The sequence below is a fragment of the Gallus gallus genome, chromosome 2 (assembly GCF_016699485.2).
Source record: "Gallus gallus isolate bGalGal1 chromosome 2, bGalGal1.mat.broiler.GRCg7b, whole genome shotgun sequence".
In the NCBI taxonomy this organism is placed as follows: Eukaryota; Metazoa; Chordata; class Aves; order Galliformes; family Phasianidae; genus Gallus; species Gallus gallus.
In genome coordinates this window covers 135,134,633-135,147,654 of record NC_052533.1, presented here as the reverse complement: position 1 = coordinate 135,147,654, position 13,022 = coordinate 135,134,633, and the positions used below count along the sequence as shown (strand labels likewise).

At 41.4% G+C, this 13,022-nt stretch overlaps 1 protein-coding gene across 3 annotated transcripts in view; it reads left to right on the top strand.

Moving 5' to 3' along the window:
- SAMD12 (sterile alpha motif domain containing 12) overlaps positions 1-13,022 on the top strand; it is a 180,193-nt gene that overhangs the window by 87,122 nt on the left and 80,049 nt on the right. For all 3 annotated transcript variants that reach the window (XM_040695942.1, XM_015283055.3, XM_015283056.3), the window contains exon 4: positions 3,384-3,524. In XM_040695942.1, the coding sequence (XP_040551876.1) occupies positions 3,384-3,524 (141 nt within the window). The remainder of the gene's footprint in view (positions 1-3,383; positions 3,525-13,022) is intronic.

Genomic DNA, 13,022 nt, shown 5'->3' with positions numbered 1-13,022 from the left:
TCTTTTTTCTATGCATAGTCTTTTAGCCCTTCTGCCCCAAGCCTGTAGTGTTGCTTGGGATTGTTGTGACCAAAGTGCAGGACTCGGCACTTGGTCTCGTCAAACTTCATCCCATTGGCCTCAGCCCAGCAATTCAGCCTTTCCAGATCCCTCTGTAGGGCCTTCCTACCCTCAGGCAGATCAACACTTCCTCCAACTTGATGTCATCTGCACATGTGCTGAGAATGCACTCAGTCCCCTCAGCCAGGTCATCAATAAAGATATTAAACAGGACAGGCCCCAATACTGACCCCTGGAGAACACCACTTGTGACCACTCACCAGCTGGATTTAACTTCATTCACCACCACATTCTGGGCCTGGCCCTCCAGCCAGTTCTTTACCCAGCAAAGAGTGTACTTGTCCAAGCCATGGGCTGCCAGCTTTTCTAGGAGAATACTGTAACAATCAGTGTCAAAGGCATTGCTGAAGTCTAGGTAGACCACATCAACAGTCTTTTTTCCCTCATCCACCAGGCAGGTCACCCGATCATAGAAGGAGATGAGGTTGGTCACACAGGACCTGCCTTTTGTGCACTCATACTGGCTGGGCCTGATCCCCTGGTTGTCCCACAAATGCCGTGCGGTCTCACTTGAGATAATCTGTTCCATAATTTTCCCTGGTAATGAGGTCATACTGACAGGCCTGTAGTTCCGTGGGTCCTCCTTATTCTTGTAGATGTGAGTCACACTGGCAAGCCTCCAGTCCTCTGGGACCTCTCCGGTTGACCAGTTGAGGATAGGTGATGGAAAGTGGGTTGGCAACCACCTCCGCCAGCTTCCTCAGCACCTTTGAGTGGATCCCATCTGGCCTCATGGACCTGTGACTGTCTAGATGGAGTACAAGGTCTCTTAAATGTTTCCAGCTGAATTGTGTGGGCTTTATTCTTCTCCCCATACCAGACTTCCAGGTCAGGGGGTAGAGTATCCTGAGGATAACTGGTCTGACTAATAAAGACAGTTGTAAAGAAGGCACTGAGAACCTCAGCCTTTTCCTTATCCTCGGTGGTCATATTCTCCTCCACATCCAGTAAAGGATGGAGATTCTCTTTAGCCCTTCTCTTACTGCTAATATATTTGTGAAGAAGTTTTTTGTTCTCTTTTACAACAATGGCCAAGCTGAGTTCATGCTTGGGTTTTGCCTTTCTAATTTTCTCTCTGCATACCCTAGCAACTTCTTTGTACTGTCTCTGAGTTGCTCATCCCTTCTTCCACAGGAGGTAGACTCTCTTTTTCTCCTGAAGCCTCAGCCTGCTTGTTCACACCAGTCTTCTTCACCTTTGGTTCATCTTATGGCACAGGGGACAGCCTGCTCCTGTGCCTTTAAGATTCCTTTTTGAGGACCAACCAGCCTTCCTGGACACCTTTACCCTTCAGAACTGACTCCCAAGAGATTCTCCTATGCCAGTATCCTGAATGGTTCAAAGTCTGCCCTCCAGAAGTCCAAGGTAGCCTTTTTGCTGACCTCCTGAATTACCAAGAATCAAGAACTGTCATTTCATGGTTGCTCTGCCCAGCACAGCTCCTGACCTCCATATCTCCCACCAGTTCTTCTCTGTTTGTGAACAGCAGGTCTAGCATAGCATGTCCCCAGTAGGCTCTCTTAGCAGGTGTATCAGGAGGTTTTCTTCAACACACTGTAAAAACCTCCTAGACTGCTTCCTCTGCACTGTATTATATTTCCAGTATGTATCAGAGAATTTGAAGTCCCCCATGAGAGCAAGGGTTGGTGGTCATGCAACATCTGCCAGCTGCTCGTGGAACACATTGTCCGCCTCTTCATCCCATTTAGGTGGTCTATAACAGATCCCCACCAGGATGTCAATCTTGTCAGCCCTGTCCCAGATCCTTACCCATAGATACGCAACCTTATTGCCAGCCTCGAGTTCAACAACATCAAAATGCTCTCTAACACAGAGAGCCTTGCCTCTGCCCCTACTTCCTTGCCTATCCATTGTGAAGAGCTTATAGCCATCCATTGCAGCACTCCAGTCCTGGGAGCAATCCCACCGTATTTCAGTAATGGCAACTAAGTCATAGTTTGTCAGCTGCAAATTGGTTTCCTGTGCCTCCTGTTTGTTGCCCATGCTGCATGCAGTGGTGTAGATGCACTTCAGCTGAACAGCTTGCTTCACCCCTACCCCGTCATAATTCCTGTAGGGTTATCTCTAGCAAGCCTTATTTCATCCTCTTCCCGCTTCATACCTTGTTTAAAGCCCTCTCAATGAGCTCTGCCAGCCTGTGGGCTAGGATCCATTTCCCTCTTTGAGACCAGTGAGACCCATCTGCAGCCATTAGGCCAGGCTGTGCGTAAACCACCCCATGGTTGAAAAATCTAAAATTCCTATGACTGCACCACCCTCTTAACCACATTTTTATCAGATTTGTCTGCCTGGTTCTCTCAGTATCCCTAACTGTTGTGGAAGAGAGAGAGAAAAATACCACCAATACTGCTCCATCAACTAACTGCCCCAAACCCCTGAAGTCCCTTTGGATAGCCCTCATGCTTCTCTCAGCCGCTTCATTACTGAACTATCAGTAAAGAGTAGTAATTGGAGTGTTGATCCAGACCAGGAAGATTTTTCGTAATGTCACTGACTCGGGCTGCAGGAAGGCAGCACATTTCCGTATGGATAGGGTCTGGCTGACATATTGGGCCCTCTGTTCTCTTCAGAAGGGAGTCACCTATGATAATTACCCTTCTTTCCTTGGCAGAGGCAGTCTTATAGTTAGGCAAATATCATTTTCAGGAATTATTTAGATATAACTGAATATGCATGGAGACATGTAAGATATTCCCCCCCACCCGCCCCTTTTTTGCTGGTTCTTTTTACTGTGTAGAGGGATTTGGAAGGCTGGATCTCTAAGTACAGGGCCCTCCTGAGAGGTGTTGCTATTAAACTGTAAACATGTCTAAATTGCAGTAATATTCATCCTCGTTATATCTTAAGTTGATCAAATAGCTCAAATTCACTTTCAATTGTGTTTTTTTTGACAGTAATTTAGATGCTTGAAAATAGGTGAGGGTATGTTTAGACACCTGGACCAATTGTAGACTTGTTAGGGGGACCAGCTGGCACTCAGCTACAGCAACTGGTCATCTAAAATGGTAGCACTTACCTATTTTACATGCCTAAAATGGCTCACAAAGCATCAATACAATACATAAAATCAAAAGAAAGAGAAGAGTTAAACACAGATCGTTGACACTAGGACAGTATCTAACTGATGAGACTGTATCATTTCGGACTGAGAATTTTTGCTGTAGGAAATTAGCCTGTCAGAGTGAGAATATTGCATTAGTGAAAATCCTTGGGTAATTTTTCTTTTTGATTTTTGCATCCAGGCCGCGCTTTGCTGAGACTTACTGACAAAAAGCTTGAACGAATGGGCATTGCCCAGGAAAGCCTGCGACAGCACATTCTGCAGCAAGTCCTTCAGCTGAAGGTGAGAGAAGAAGTCCGAAACCTCCAACTGCTTACACAAGGTATGAAAAATAATTTTGGTGCGGGAAGCTATTGAGATCGGGTAGAAGTTTGCCTGAGGGCATAAGAGGTGACTTGACATTCTTCTGCAAGAAATGATGCGTGAAAACGTCTCATAGATTCCACATACCTTCCAAGTTGGAAACAAAAGGTAAAATAATGTATAAATAAGCAGAGTTGTTCAGCTGCCTGTTTTGAATGATGAGTAGGCTCCATCTATAGCTTGAGAGTAGCCTTACTTAAATGTCTGTTTACTTACATGAAAATAATTACATGTAAAGGGTACAAGTGGAGAAGATGCTGTCTTTATAGACATTGCACGTTTTCCATTAATTGTTTACTTTCATTATTAGATAAAAGAGTAATCTCTGTAACCTCTTTTATGGTAAGAGCTGTCAGTGGAAAATTACCTGTTAGACTCAGCTTTTTGCAGATGGTTGATTCCTTTTTCATGTTGGAGAAATTGTATTGACTTGAATAGAGTTGCTTCTAATTTATGCTGCTAAAAAAAGCAAAACTGGGCTCAGTATGAAGATCTTGGTTAGGAGGCAGGGAAGCAGGAGCAACAAAAAAGCTTCTACATATTTTCCAAATGAGGTTAAAATGTTTTATAATGACTTGCATTATTAGCACTCTATTAAGGCTTTTTAACAGCTGTGGTAACACAGAAGAAAAGCAGTCATTGTGGTAACAGTGTAAAGTAACATTTATACATCTTCTGATACCTATCTGCAATACTTTCTCAGTATTAAACATTGCTTGGTAGCCCAGTGAGATAGCATAAACCACACACTTCTGTGGTTTTTTGGTTCAGTGCCTGTTATATGTCACATCGTATGAAAAAAATAGAGTTCTTCAGTACATGCAGTGTATTTTTAACAAAATGTCCTTCACACATGGCATTATGTTCCCGATTAAGCCTTTCTCACTGTGTTTGGGGAAAAACTCTCTGATTAGTTGAGTAAGCTGCATTTTATCTGAACGAGCTCATGTCTTAGCTGAATATTCCTTCAGGCTTTGTGTCATGTAGGTTGTGATGAGGAGCTTTAGGGCTCCTTTATATCACTATGATCTGCGAATATGACTTCACCCCATCTTTTGTTGTGTCAAACACCATGCTCACGCTGAAGTATCGGTGCCATCCCCAGTTGTGTAAAGCCTTTCCTCTTCCATTCATGCTTTCATCCACAGTTCCTAAATCTTTTTCTCTGATATTGGTTGCTTTCTCTCTTTCCCATATATGAATTGTTAAGAGAGTTTACAGACTGCAAAGTTTTGGTCACCAGCCATCACTGGTTTAGGCTAGTTTATGGAAGTTGGGACTTTACTCCTGTGGGACAGTGAAGATCCAGAAGCTATAAATTTGGATCAGTTGGTCACTGTAGATAGTTCTCTCCATCAACCTGTTTTTGTCATTGAGGACTATGTATTTCCAGGCTTCTTGTTCCCCTCTGGACACATCAACCATGAATGGGAATTAGACAGACAGTGGTGACGGCCATTTCAATGAATTCATCCTTTGAGATTTTTTCCTTGTTCACGAAGCTGAGGATAGAAATTTAGATTTTAGCAAGAGCATGAATAAACACATGCTGGACTATGAAGGAAAGTTTAGCAGTTGATATACAGGTAGGTGTTTAATGTATTCTCTCTGCCATGTAAAGAGAACAATGTTATATAGTCTGACTGTATAAAGACATGCCATGGTATGCTTTATGAAAATCAGCACAAGTCTACCAAAAGCTGATGGTCTGCATCTCCTGCAGTCCTCCCCTGCAGTGGCATTGGCCATCCTAGTCATCTTAAATAGAGCCTGTACTGTTGTCTACAAAATGTTCCCCTGTGCACCAGATCTGTGCTAATTGTATGATCCCAGATCAGGGGGCGATGAGTGATGGGATGACAGCAGTATTTCTATTCCTTGTCACCTCATTTACACCACGTTGGAGTGTGTCTGTTGAAAGTGCTTGTTTGCAAGTACCAAGATTAAGATACATTTTCACAACTAAGTGCAGTCTGTAAAGCTGCATGTCAGTTGTTCTCTGAAACTAATTCTGTCCTCTTGCCCATTTTCTTCAAACTATGTCCGCACTTACTTTGGTTTATACACTCCTAATCCAGGTTGTTACTGCAATAGCTTCCTGTTAGTCCTTTTCTGTTTTGTAGAACATTTCTGAAGGGTAACACACTTGCGTGCCAGCAGTTTCTGCTTTTTGGAAATTCAGCGTGCAAATTGCAATAGCTACACTGTCCTCTTCTATCCTCCAAAATGTCCTCCAATAAAAGGGGAAAAAAGCCCTGTGTCTCATAATTCACAGCTCAGGAATCTTTAGGTAAAAGAAGCCATTAAAAATCCTTTCTGAATTCATTTAGCATACCAGCTGGGTTACAAGCAGTAAGGTACTAATCTGGGGCTCATTTATGTCAGCAAAATGACTTCCACTGACTTTAGTTCATATCCTGATTGAAGCTGGAGAGAATAGGGGAAGTTTCAAAAAGCTTTATGTAGTACTTATCAGATATTTTGAGTGTTTTTGTGTTCTGTTGTCTGCAGAGAAAGTTAACCTCGTTTTAAAAACTCAACAGAAAACCAGCATTCTTTTCCACTCCTATTTTAGAAAATTGTTTAAAACTGCTTCATTCTTTCTCACGCAGGACACACCATCCGCTGTGTTATGGGGACAGTAAAGCCAGAACAGTAGAACAGTATGCCATTGTCAACTGTTGAGTTTTAGGAAGACTTTTCTTTGGAGTAAGGACTGTTTGATTGAGGCTATTATCAGCAGAAGTGCTATTCCAACCTTCACTAGGATAGAAGGGCACAGACCCAGCTACCAATCTGTGCTTTTTTCCTAGACTTAGTGATGTTGAGGAACTAATTTGACAAAGCATCTCCCAGTGTCTTCTGGGGGGAGCGGCACACTGCTGGGATCACTGCTATTGCACTGCTTCCACTCTAAACCTGAGCTGAAAGATCATTAAGAGAAAAAGAAAAAAAAAGCCTTATATAACTACACAAAGTAGCTATTTTGAGATTTTTCAATGCGAGTCCTGGTTTTGTCTGGCATAGAAGAGACTGTCCTCAAAATGGTACAACAATGTGATGTGGGATTTTCAGCAAAGTATGCACAGACAGCAATTGGCTAATAGGACTGAGCGTATGAAGTGCTTTTGGATTTAGATTAAATGATACCTGAATTTCAGATGACATCGGGCCCCCTCCTAAGCTTCTCTCTGAGTTTGATATGGGGCAAAACACTACTTGAATATGGCCTCAGAATGTGCTATTTTCTTAAAAAAAAAATAGAATAAAAACTTGTCCTGCTAGCAAAAAGTTTTAGAATAAGGCTTTGTGCCTCCCTGAAAAGCATCACAGCTGTTGATAGCTGTTGACATTATTTCTTCAGTAAGTCTTATAATTGTCCTGCACCAGTGCTGAGCTAGTGAAAAATAGCTTCTGAGGAAAGATGAAGTCGTGTCGCAGTGATGGATTGTTCACTGGGTTTTGGAGGAAAATCATAACAGAAACATTGCCTTAAGGGTCAATGTGGTGAGTAAACCACAACTATGAACCCCACCCCACTAAAAGCTGCTATAAGGATTTTTGTAGTACCAGCAATCTTTTAATACTAGAGTAAGGGCAAGCATGATCAAGCAAAGAAAGTGTGAGCTGTTTGACACAGAACCTCCCCAGGCATTCAGAAACATAGTCCTAATTCCTGTTCACCTTGTCTGCTTCTTCCTTTTGAACACTGAAGGTTGGATGAATTTGAATGCTGCCTTTCCTGCTTTCATAACTGAGGACATTTGTTGTTTTCCATAATGAAAGCACTGAAGCACTAAACCTAACTCCGATCTTCTGAATTTTCACTCATGAAGACCTTCACTGTTCTAATAGGTACAGGACACAGCACCAATAACTGGAAATTACACACCTGCCTGAAAAGGAATGATCAGAAAATTTGAGAACGTAGGACTTTGTGAAGTGCAGAACTGGAAGGTCGTTTGGAGTTCAGAGAATACTGGAGCTTACAGTCCCACTGCTGTGTAGACTTTATGGATGCAGTAGTATCTAAACTGTTGTTGTCTGCTGTCTTTCATGTCTTTCGAAGAAGCTTTGCTGGAGATCAGGACTTTTCTTTGTTATCCCTATAAAGAAGTCAGTAACTGAAGTTTATGATAGAAGGTGATCCTGTTACACTTCCAGCATGTACTGTTTTCTTTCCTGGGTATGTTCTGGACTCAAGGTTTTGGCACCTGAGGAGTCATGAGTTCCTTCCTCCAGAAGTACTCCTTTTCTTGTGCGTAACAAACAGCAGATGTGGCCTATGTGAGCACCCAAGGTAGGCAGTGTGTTTGCCTTCTCAGGCAGCCAGTGGGAGGAAGTGTGTAACGCTTGTGGAATTTGGGTTTCATGTCCCCGTGGTGGTGTTCAGAGGCGTGAAGCATTTGAAATGTTGACTGTCCTTTTACCAGGCACCCATTTATTTTCCTTTTATTGTCTTGACCTCACTTTTTTTTTTTCCCCTAACGCTAATGCTTCCAGCTAGTCAGGAAAAGCCTTTCTTCTTCTAGCACAAATTACTATCCAAATGTTTCTTGCGTATGCTGCATACATGGCACCTATCCAATGCACAGAAAAAAATACTTGGTATTTCAGAAGAGCTCTAGCAAACTTAATTCCTGTCTGATTTCCTTTGCTTTGTCTTCTGTTATGGTCTAACATCTCTGATGACCTCATGAGTTGAAAACAAAGAATAGCATGGAAATATTGGCAGAATTTTTCCCGAAGTCCAGGAATAAACTGTATTCCAGGATTCAACATGCTAAATTGCCTGATTACATATAAAGAAATGCTGATCTTCTGCTTACTGCTTTCTTTTCACTAATGTCCTTCTTACTCTCCTTCCCTTGTATGTTCTCTACTGTACTGCTTAGCAGTTGTACTAAGTGCTTAACACTTCTCCTCCAAGACCATAAAACGACTTTACCATCCGTTAAGAGTACAAAAGAGCAGTCTTTGTTGTATTTTTCTCCCTGTCAAGGACATATGCAGCACTCAGAAGAGGATGTATACTCGGTAGGCAGAAGCTGTGCTTATTTCTGAGAGGTTTTTCAGACTGTAGGCACTGTTATGACTTATGAAAATCAATTTTTTTCAGGTCACAAATACGCACTGAGGATTTCTCTATAGTTTTAATCTGCTTTACCTGGAGTAGAATATTCTTTGTGGAGAGTATATCTGAGCACAGATAAAATGTTTAAACTACATGCATCAGTGACGATGAATATCAGGTTCCATCTCTGTCATCAGTTATTTGAATTTCACGTTTCTGGTTTCTAACCTTAAGAATATACTTTGCAGTGCAATCAGCAGTCCCTGATAGACGACTGAAGTACTGTGGTTCTAATAATTACCTTTTAGCTGTTGCTGTGATGCTAATATATATTCATAGCAAATTGCAAAGTGATTCAGCTGACAGAATAAGTTCCAATACACTGGACAATACATTGCAGTGCACTCTGGATGTGTTTAGCAAAGGACTGTTGCTCGATATGCATAGTGTGTTAGTTTGGAGTATGAATAAGGAAGCATGTGTGCAACTGTGATATTTGTAGTCATGAACTTCTGTGTTACAGTTTTAGCTGTATAATACTATTAGGTGCTTGCATTTTTTGTGTGTGTTTCTATAAATAACATTGCAACTCAGTCTAGTGGGAATGCAGTATTATCCATTTTGTATGATTGCAAGGATACGATTGCAGTTGTCTGATTTTCTTATTGTGTTATTAATGTGGTGTTTTTTTTCATTCCTGCTTTTTCAAATTTCTTAGAAATCAGTCTGCTGGAAAATTAGGTCTGGGAAGTTTGGCTCTTCTAAGCTAATCCATACCCAAAACCGTCTTACATACTCAATGAACAGATCTTACAACTGTGTAATTTATATATATGTAAACTGGAAAGAGAAGAAACAATTTTGCTCAAGGTTTAAGAAAAAAAAAAAAATAGAATATTGCTGTTTGTGCTGTGACCATTCGTGAAAGACTTTCAACCAAACAGGAAAGTTTTTAACAGTCTGAGGCTGTAATTTAACAGCAGCTGTTTGTGATCGCTGCCAGCAGAAATCACTTGTTTTCACCCAGCTGAAAAGAACAGGCTGGTAAAAGGGATTCCAGCAATAGGTACAGTTGTTCACGCAGAATTTAAATATAGCACATCTACATATTGTAAGATGGTGCCATTTACAATGTAACATGTTTGTCATTTCTAATGAGATTTTCCAGAAGTCAGGCATAGAATAAAAGTAGGATTGATAGTTGTTCTATGAAATAGGTGAAGAAATCAGAGCCCTAACCATACTCTCCTACTCTTTGACAGTGCATAGAAATTTTCACTGTTGAGCTTCTGGTCCAAAACCTGACTGTCTTTGTCAGCTAACACCTTTATAGCCAATCTGAGTGAGCAGAGTTGGAAATACGAAGATAAGAAATGCCCTCTGGGATCAGACCAGCACCCCCCTTCCCAGTACTCTGACTGTGGCAGGTGCTGCTTAAGCAGAGCCCAGATCCCTGGTCTCACTCTGTGATCACATCTGGGACCCTCTGGGTAAAGCTCTCTTCCCTCAGATGGGCTTTCGAAGCGCTGTATTTCTGATTTTATGACACTGGTGTTACTGACACCTTGCTTGAATGCGTTCTGTTACCAAAGTGTTTCTCCATCTTGGCACTTTCAACAAACACGAAAGTCACTTAAAGCCTTTCTCGAAAATACAAAGTTTTGCTGTTTTCAATTCCTGAAGGTGAGCACTGCCAAATAAGTTCAAAAGCATTTTTCTTCCTGTTGCTAGCATTTATGGTCTGTGCAATAAAGATTTATAATTACTGAAAAGATTCAAGGAGGTGGGAGGAAAACTCACTCCTTATGCCTTCGTGAGGGTGCTTTCCTAAGTTGTGTAAAACAAACGTGTCTTATTTTAAAACTTCTCTTTCTTCATTCACATTCTTTGGAAGCCTTTCTGTAATGCAATTTTAAAAATGAATGTGGTTCTATTCAAATAAAAGTTTGCTCTTAATGGCTTTTATGCTCCATATGACAGAGCACCTTCATTTACTCACTTATACAGTGAGTCAGTAGTGTTATGAACTGCTTTTTCAGTACTAAGCAGGATGTGGATCTCTGGCGTCTTCCATAAAGGAAAGAGTTGTGTTTTTTTTTAACCTCTTTATTTGACAGGATCATAAAGCACAGGTACTAGCCCAGTGTTTTATGGCACGTTCAAGTATGATTAATAATTTTAACTATGCAGGTTCCCCCTTAAGATCAATATTATAGAATTTTTCTAGTCACCATTTGAATGAATTTTAATTGAAATTGATTCCCTATAAAATAATGTATTGAAGTATATTAACAATGATCGTGTGGTCCTTGGCATTAAGGAGTTCAGAACTCTAACCAAATTCTGAACAGTTTTCAACAAATATTTTATTTTCTTTGTGCAACCTCTGTGCCACCTAAGATTAGTACTTATTCAATATTTCAGTTCTTTAATTTAAGGCCTAATTCCAGCAGATGACAACATCAGTAGAGCCGCTACATTTTTCAGCATGAACATTAATGAAAATGTGGTCAGGGAATTTTTTTTTTTAATCTGCTTTTCTTTTTTGCAGTTCAGCTACAGCTGTGTTGTGTGATCCTGACATTTAAATACATACAGTTATGCACACTGTTACCTTCACAGAACATTTTCTAGCAGTACCAAACACCTTCCGGGCAGCTGATTTATGGAAAGTTACCTGTAGGAACAGAGGATGCATTCTGAAAGCCTGCAGTGAGTCGCTCCGTACAGACCTCAGTTACCATCTCTAATGCCATTCAGCTTTTGTCTTTCATGGTGTAAGACTAAAAGGCTGAGTAGACAATATGTACATGGCAATACCATATATTTCTGAAGCTCCTCAACCATGCTAAGGTGTCATCCATATCGTAGGACTTAATCTCAGCTAGCCACGTAGTTAGAAAACAAGTTAATTTACATGCACTTGGTTTGTAGAGCTGATGTCCATCTGAAGACAGCCTAATTAGAGGACAGCCAGGCTCAGGAGCGCTCACATCATTTTATATCTGAGAGCCCGATACGAAATGTCAGGACTCTGGCCAGGCATGCTCATTCAATTATACAAGAGTGATGGAGGAGCTCATCCTCAGGAATTATAGGGATAAGCAAGTTAGAGGCTTTCATCTGTGAACAAAAAGGCATGTCAAGTTTCCCCTTCAAGCTTGTGAAGAGCCTGAATGCTTATACACTGACACGGCCTTAGAGGTTTAAGCCTGCTCGCCTAGAAATAGCATTCAGATCTCGGCAGTCAGCTGGTCTGGGACACCCAGTTGCCACCAGCTGGCGTGTGATGCTGTGAGGTGGATGTGAAGCCCCTTCCACACCTGAGCCTTGAAGCAAGTGATTTTTGCCTCATTCTTTGCTGAGACCAGCTAGGAAGCTCTGCTGTAGTGAACATCAGTCAGCAGACTCTGAAGTCCTCTTTGTGTTTGTTGTGTTGAGGAGCACTGCTGTGTAGGACTTTCAGGTGGTTGGTTTTGAGGGAAAGACTTGGGAGAAAAAAAATGTTTTCCACAATGTTTCTTTTTTTCTCTTCAGCCTCTGCCAGAGGTAGAGATGGAGAGGGAATGGTAACCCATTCACTTCCTTCTTTAATATGTTAGCTCATTTAGCCCTTCTGGAGAAACAAAACCAAAAGACTTCTTTCTGTTTCCTTCTGTCCTTCATTGCATTAAGAACTCCCAAGTAACAGGACTGCAATAAAAGTTGAGCCAGGAGATGATGATCTCCTGGTTTTTCCCTAGCCTGAGTGTTTACGGGCTGATTAGACAACGTTGTCTGGCAGGGGTTTCTTTAGACTGTTCCAGAGAGCACAACTATGTGAAACTGTTCAGCTGTTCTGTGTGATTTTCTGTCATAAGGTGCCATGATGCGCCGTTCTTATTTAAAGACTCCTGGATGACAGAAGAAGCAGTCTGCATTACCTTGGACAATGGACTGGCTTTTAGAAGTGCCATACAATTAAGGATGCAGGTAGATGCTTGAAAATTTCCCAAATTCATCACTCCTGTGGATCCACAGCAGTTATCATTCTTGGTCAAAACTTTAAAGACTTTTTGAAGCAAACAAACAATTCTTCAGATGAAAGGGACAGGAAAAAGGAAGGGAGGGATAGTCCTACCCTCTAAAGCATGTCTGACAAATCTGTTGTCACCTGTGTAGTTTCTGAAAACATCTTTCTCTAAGCTCACAAATTGCTTTAATGTGTCCAGCACTGCAGATACCATCCATTCTGTTACAGCTGTTGACTGTGACACTAATCACTGGTGTTGTTGACTTTTGTAGATCTCCATTTAAACCTGGATCATAGCTTTTGAGGGTCATAGAAAAGTAGCCAGCCCTTACAGCCCATCAAGGAAACAAACGTCTTTCTGCTGAGTTGTA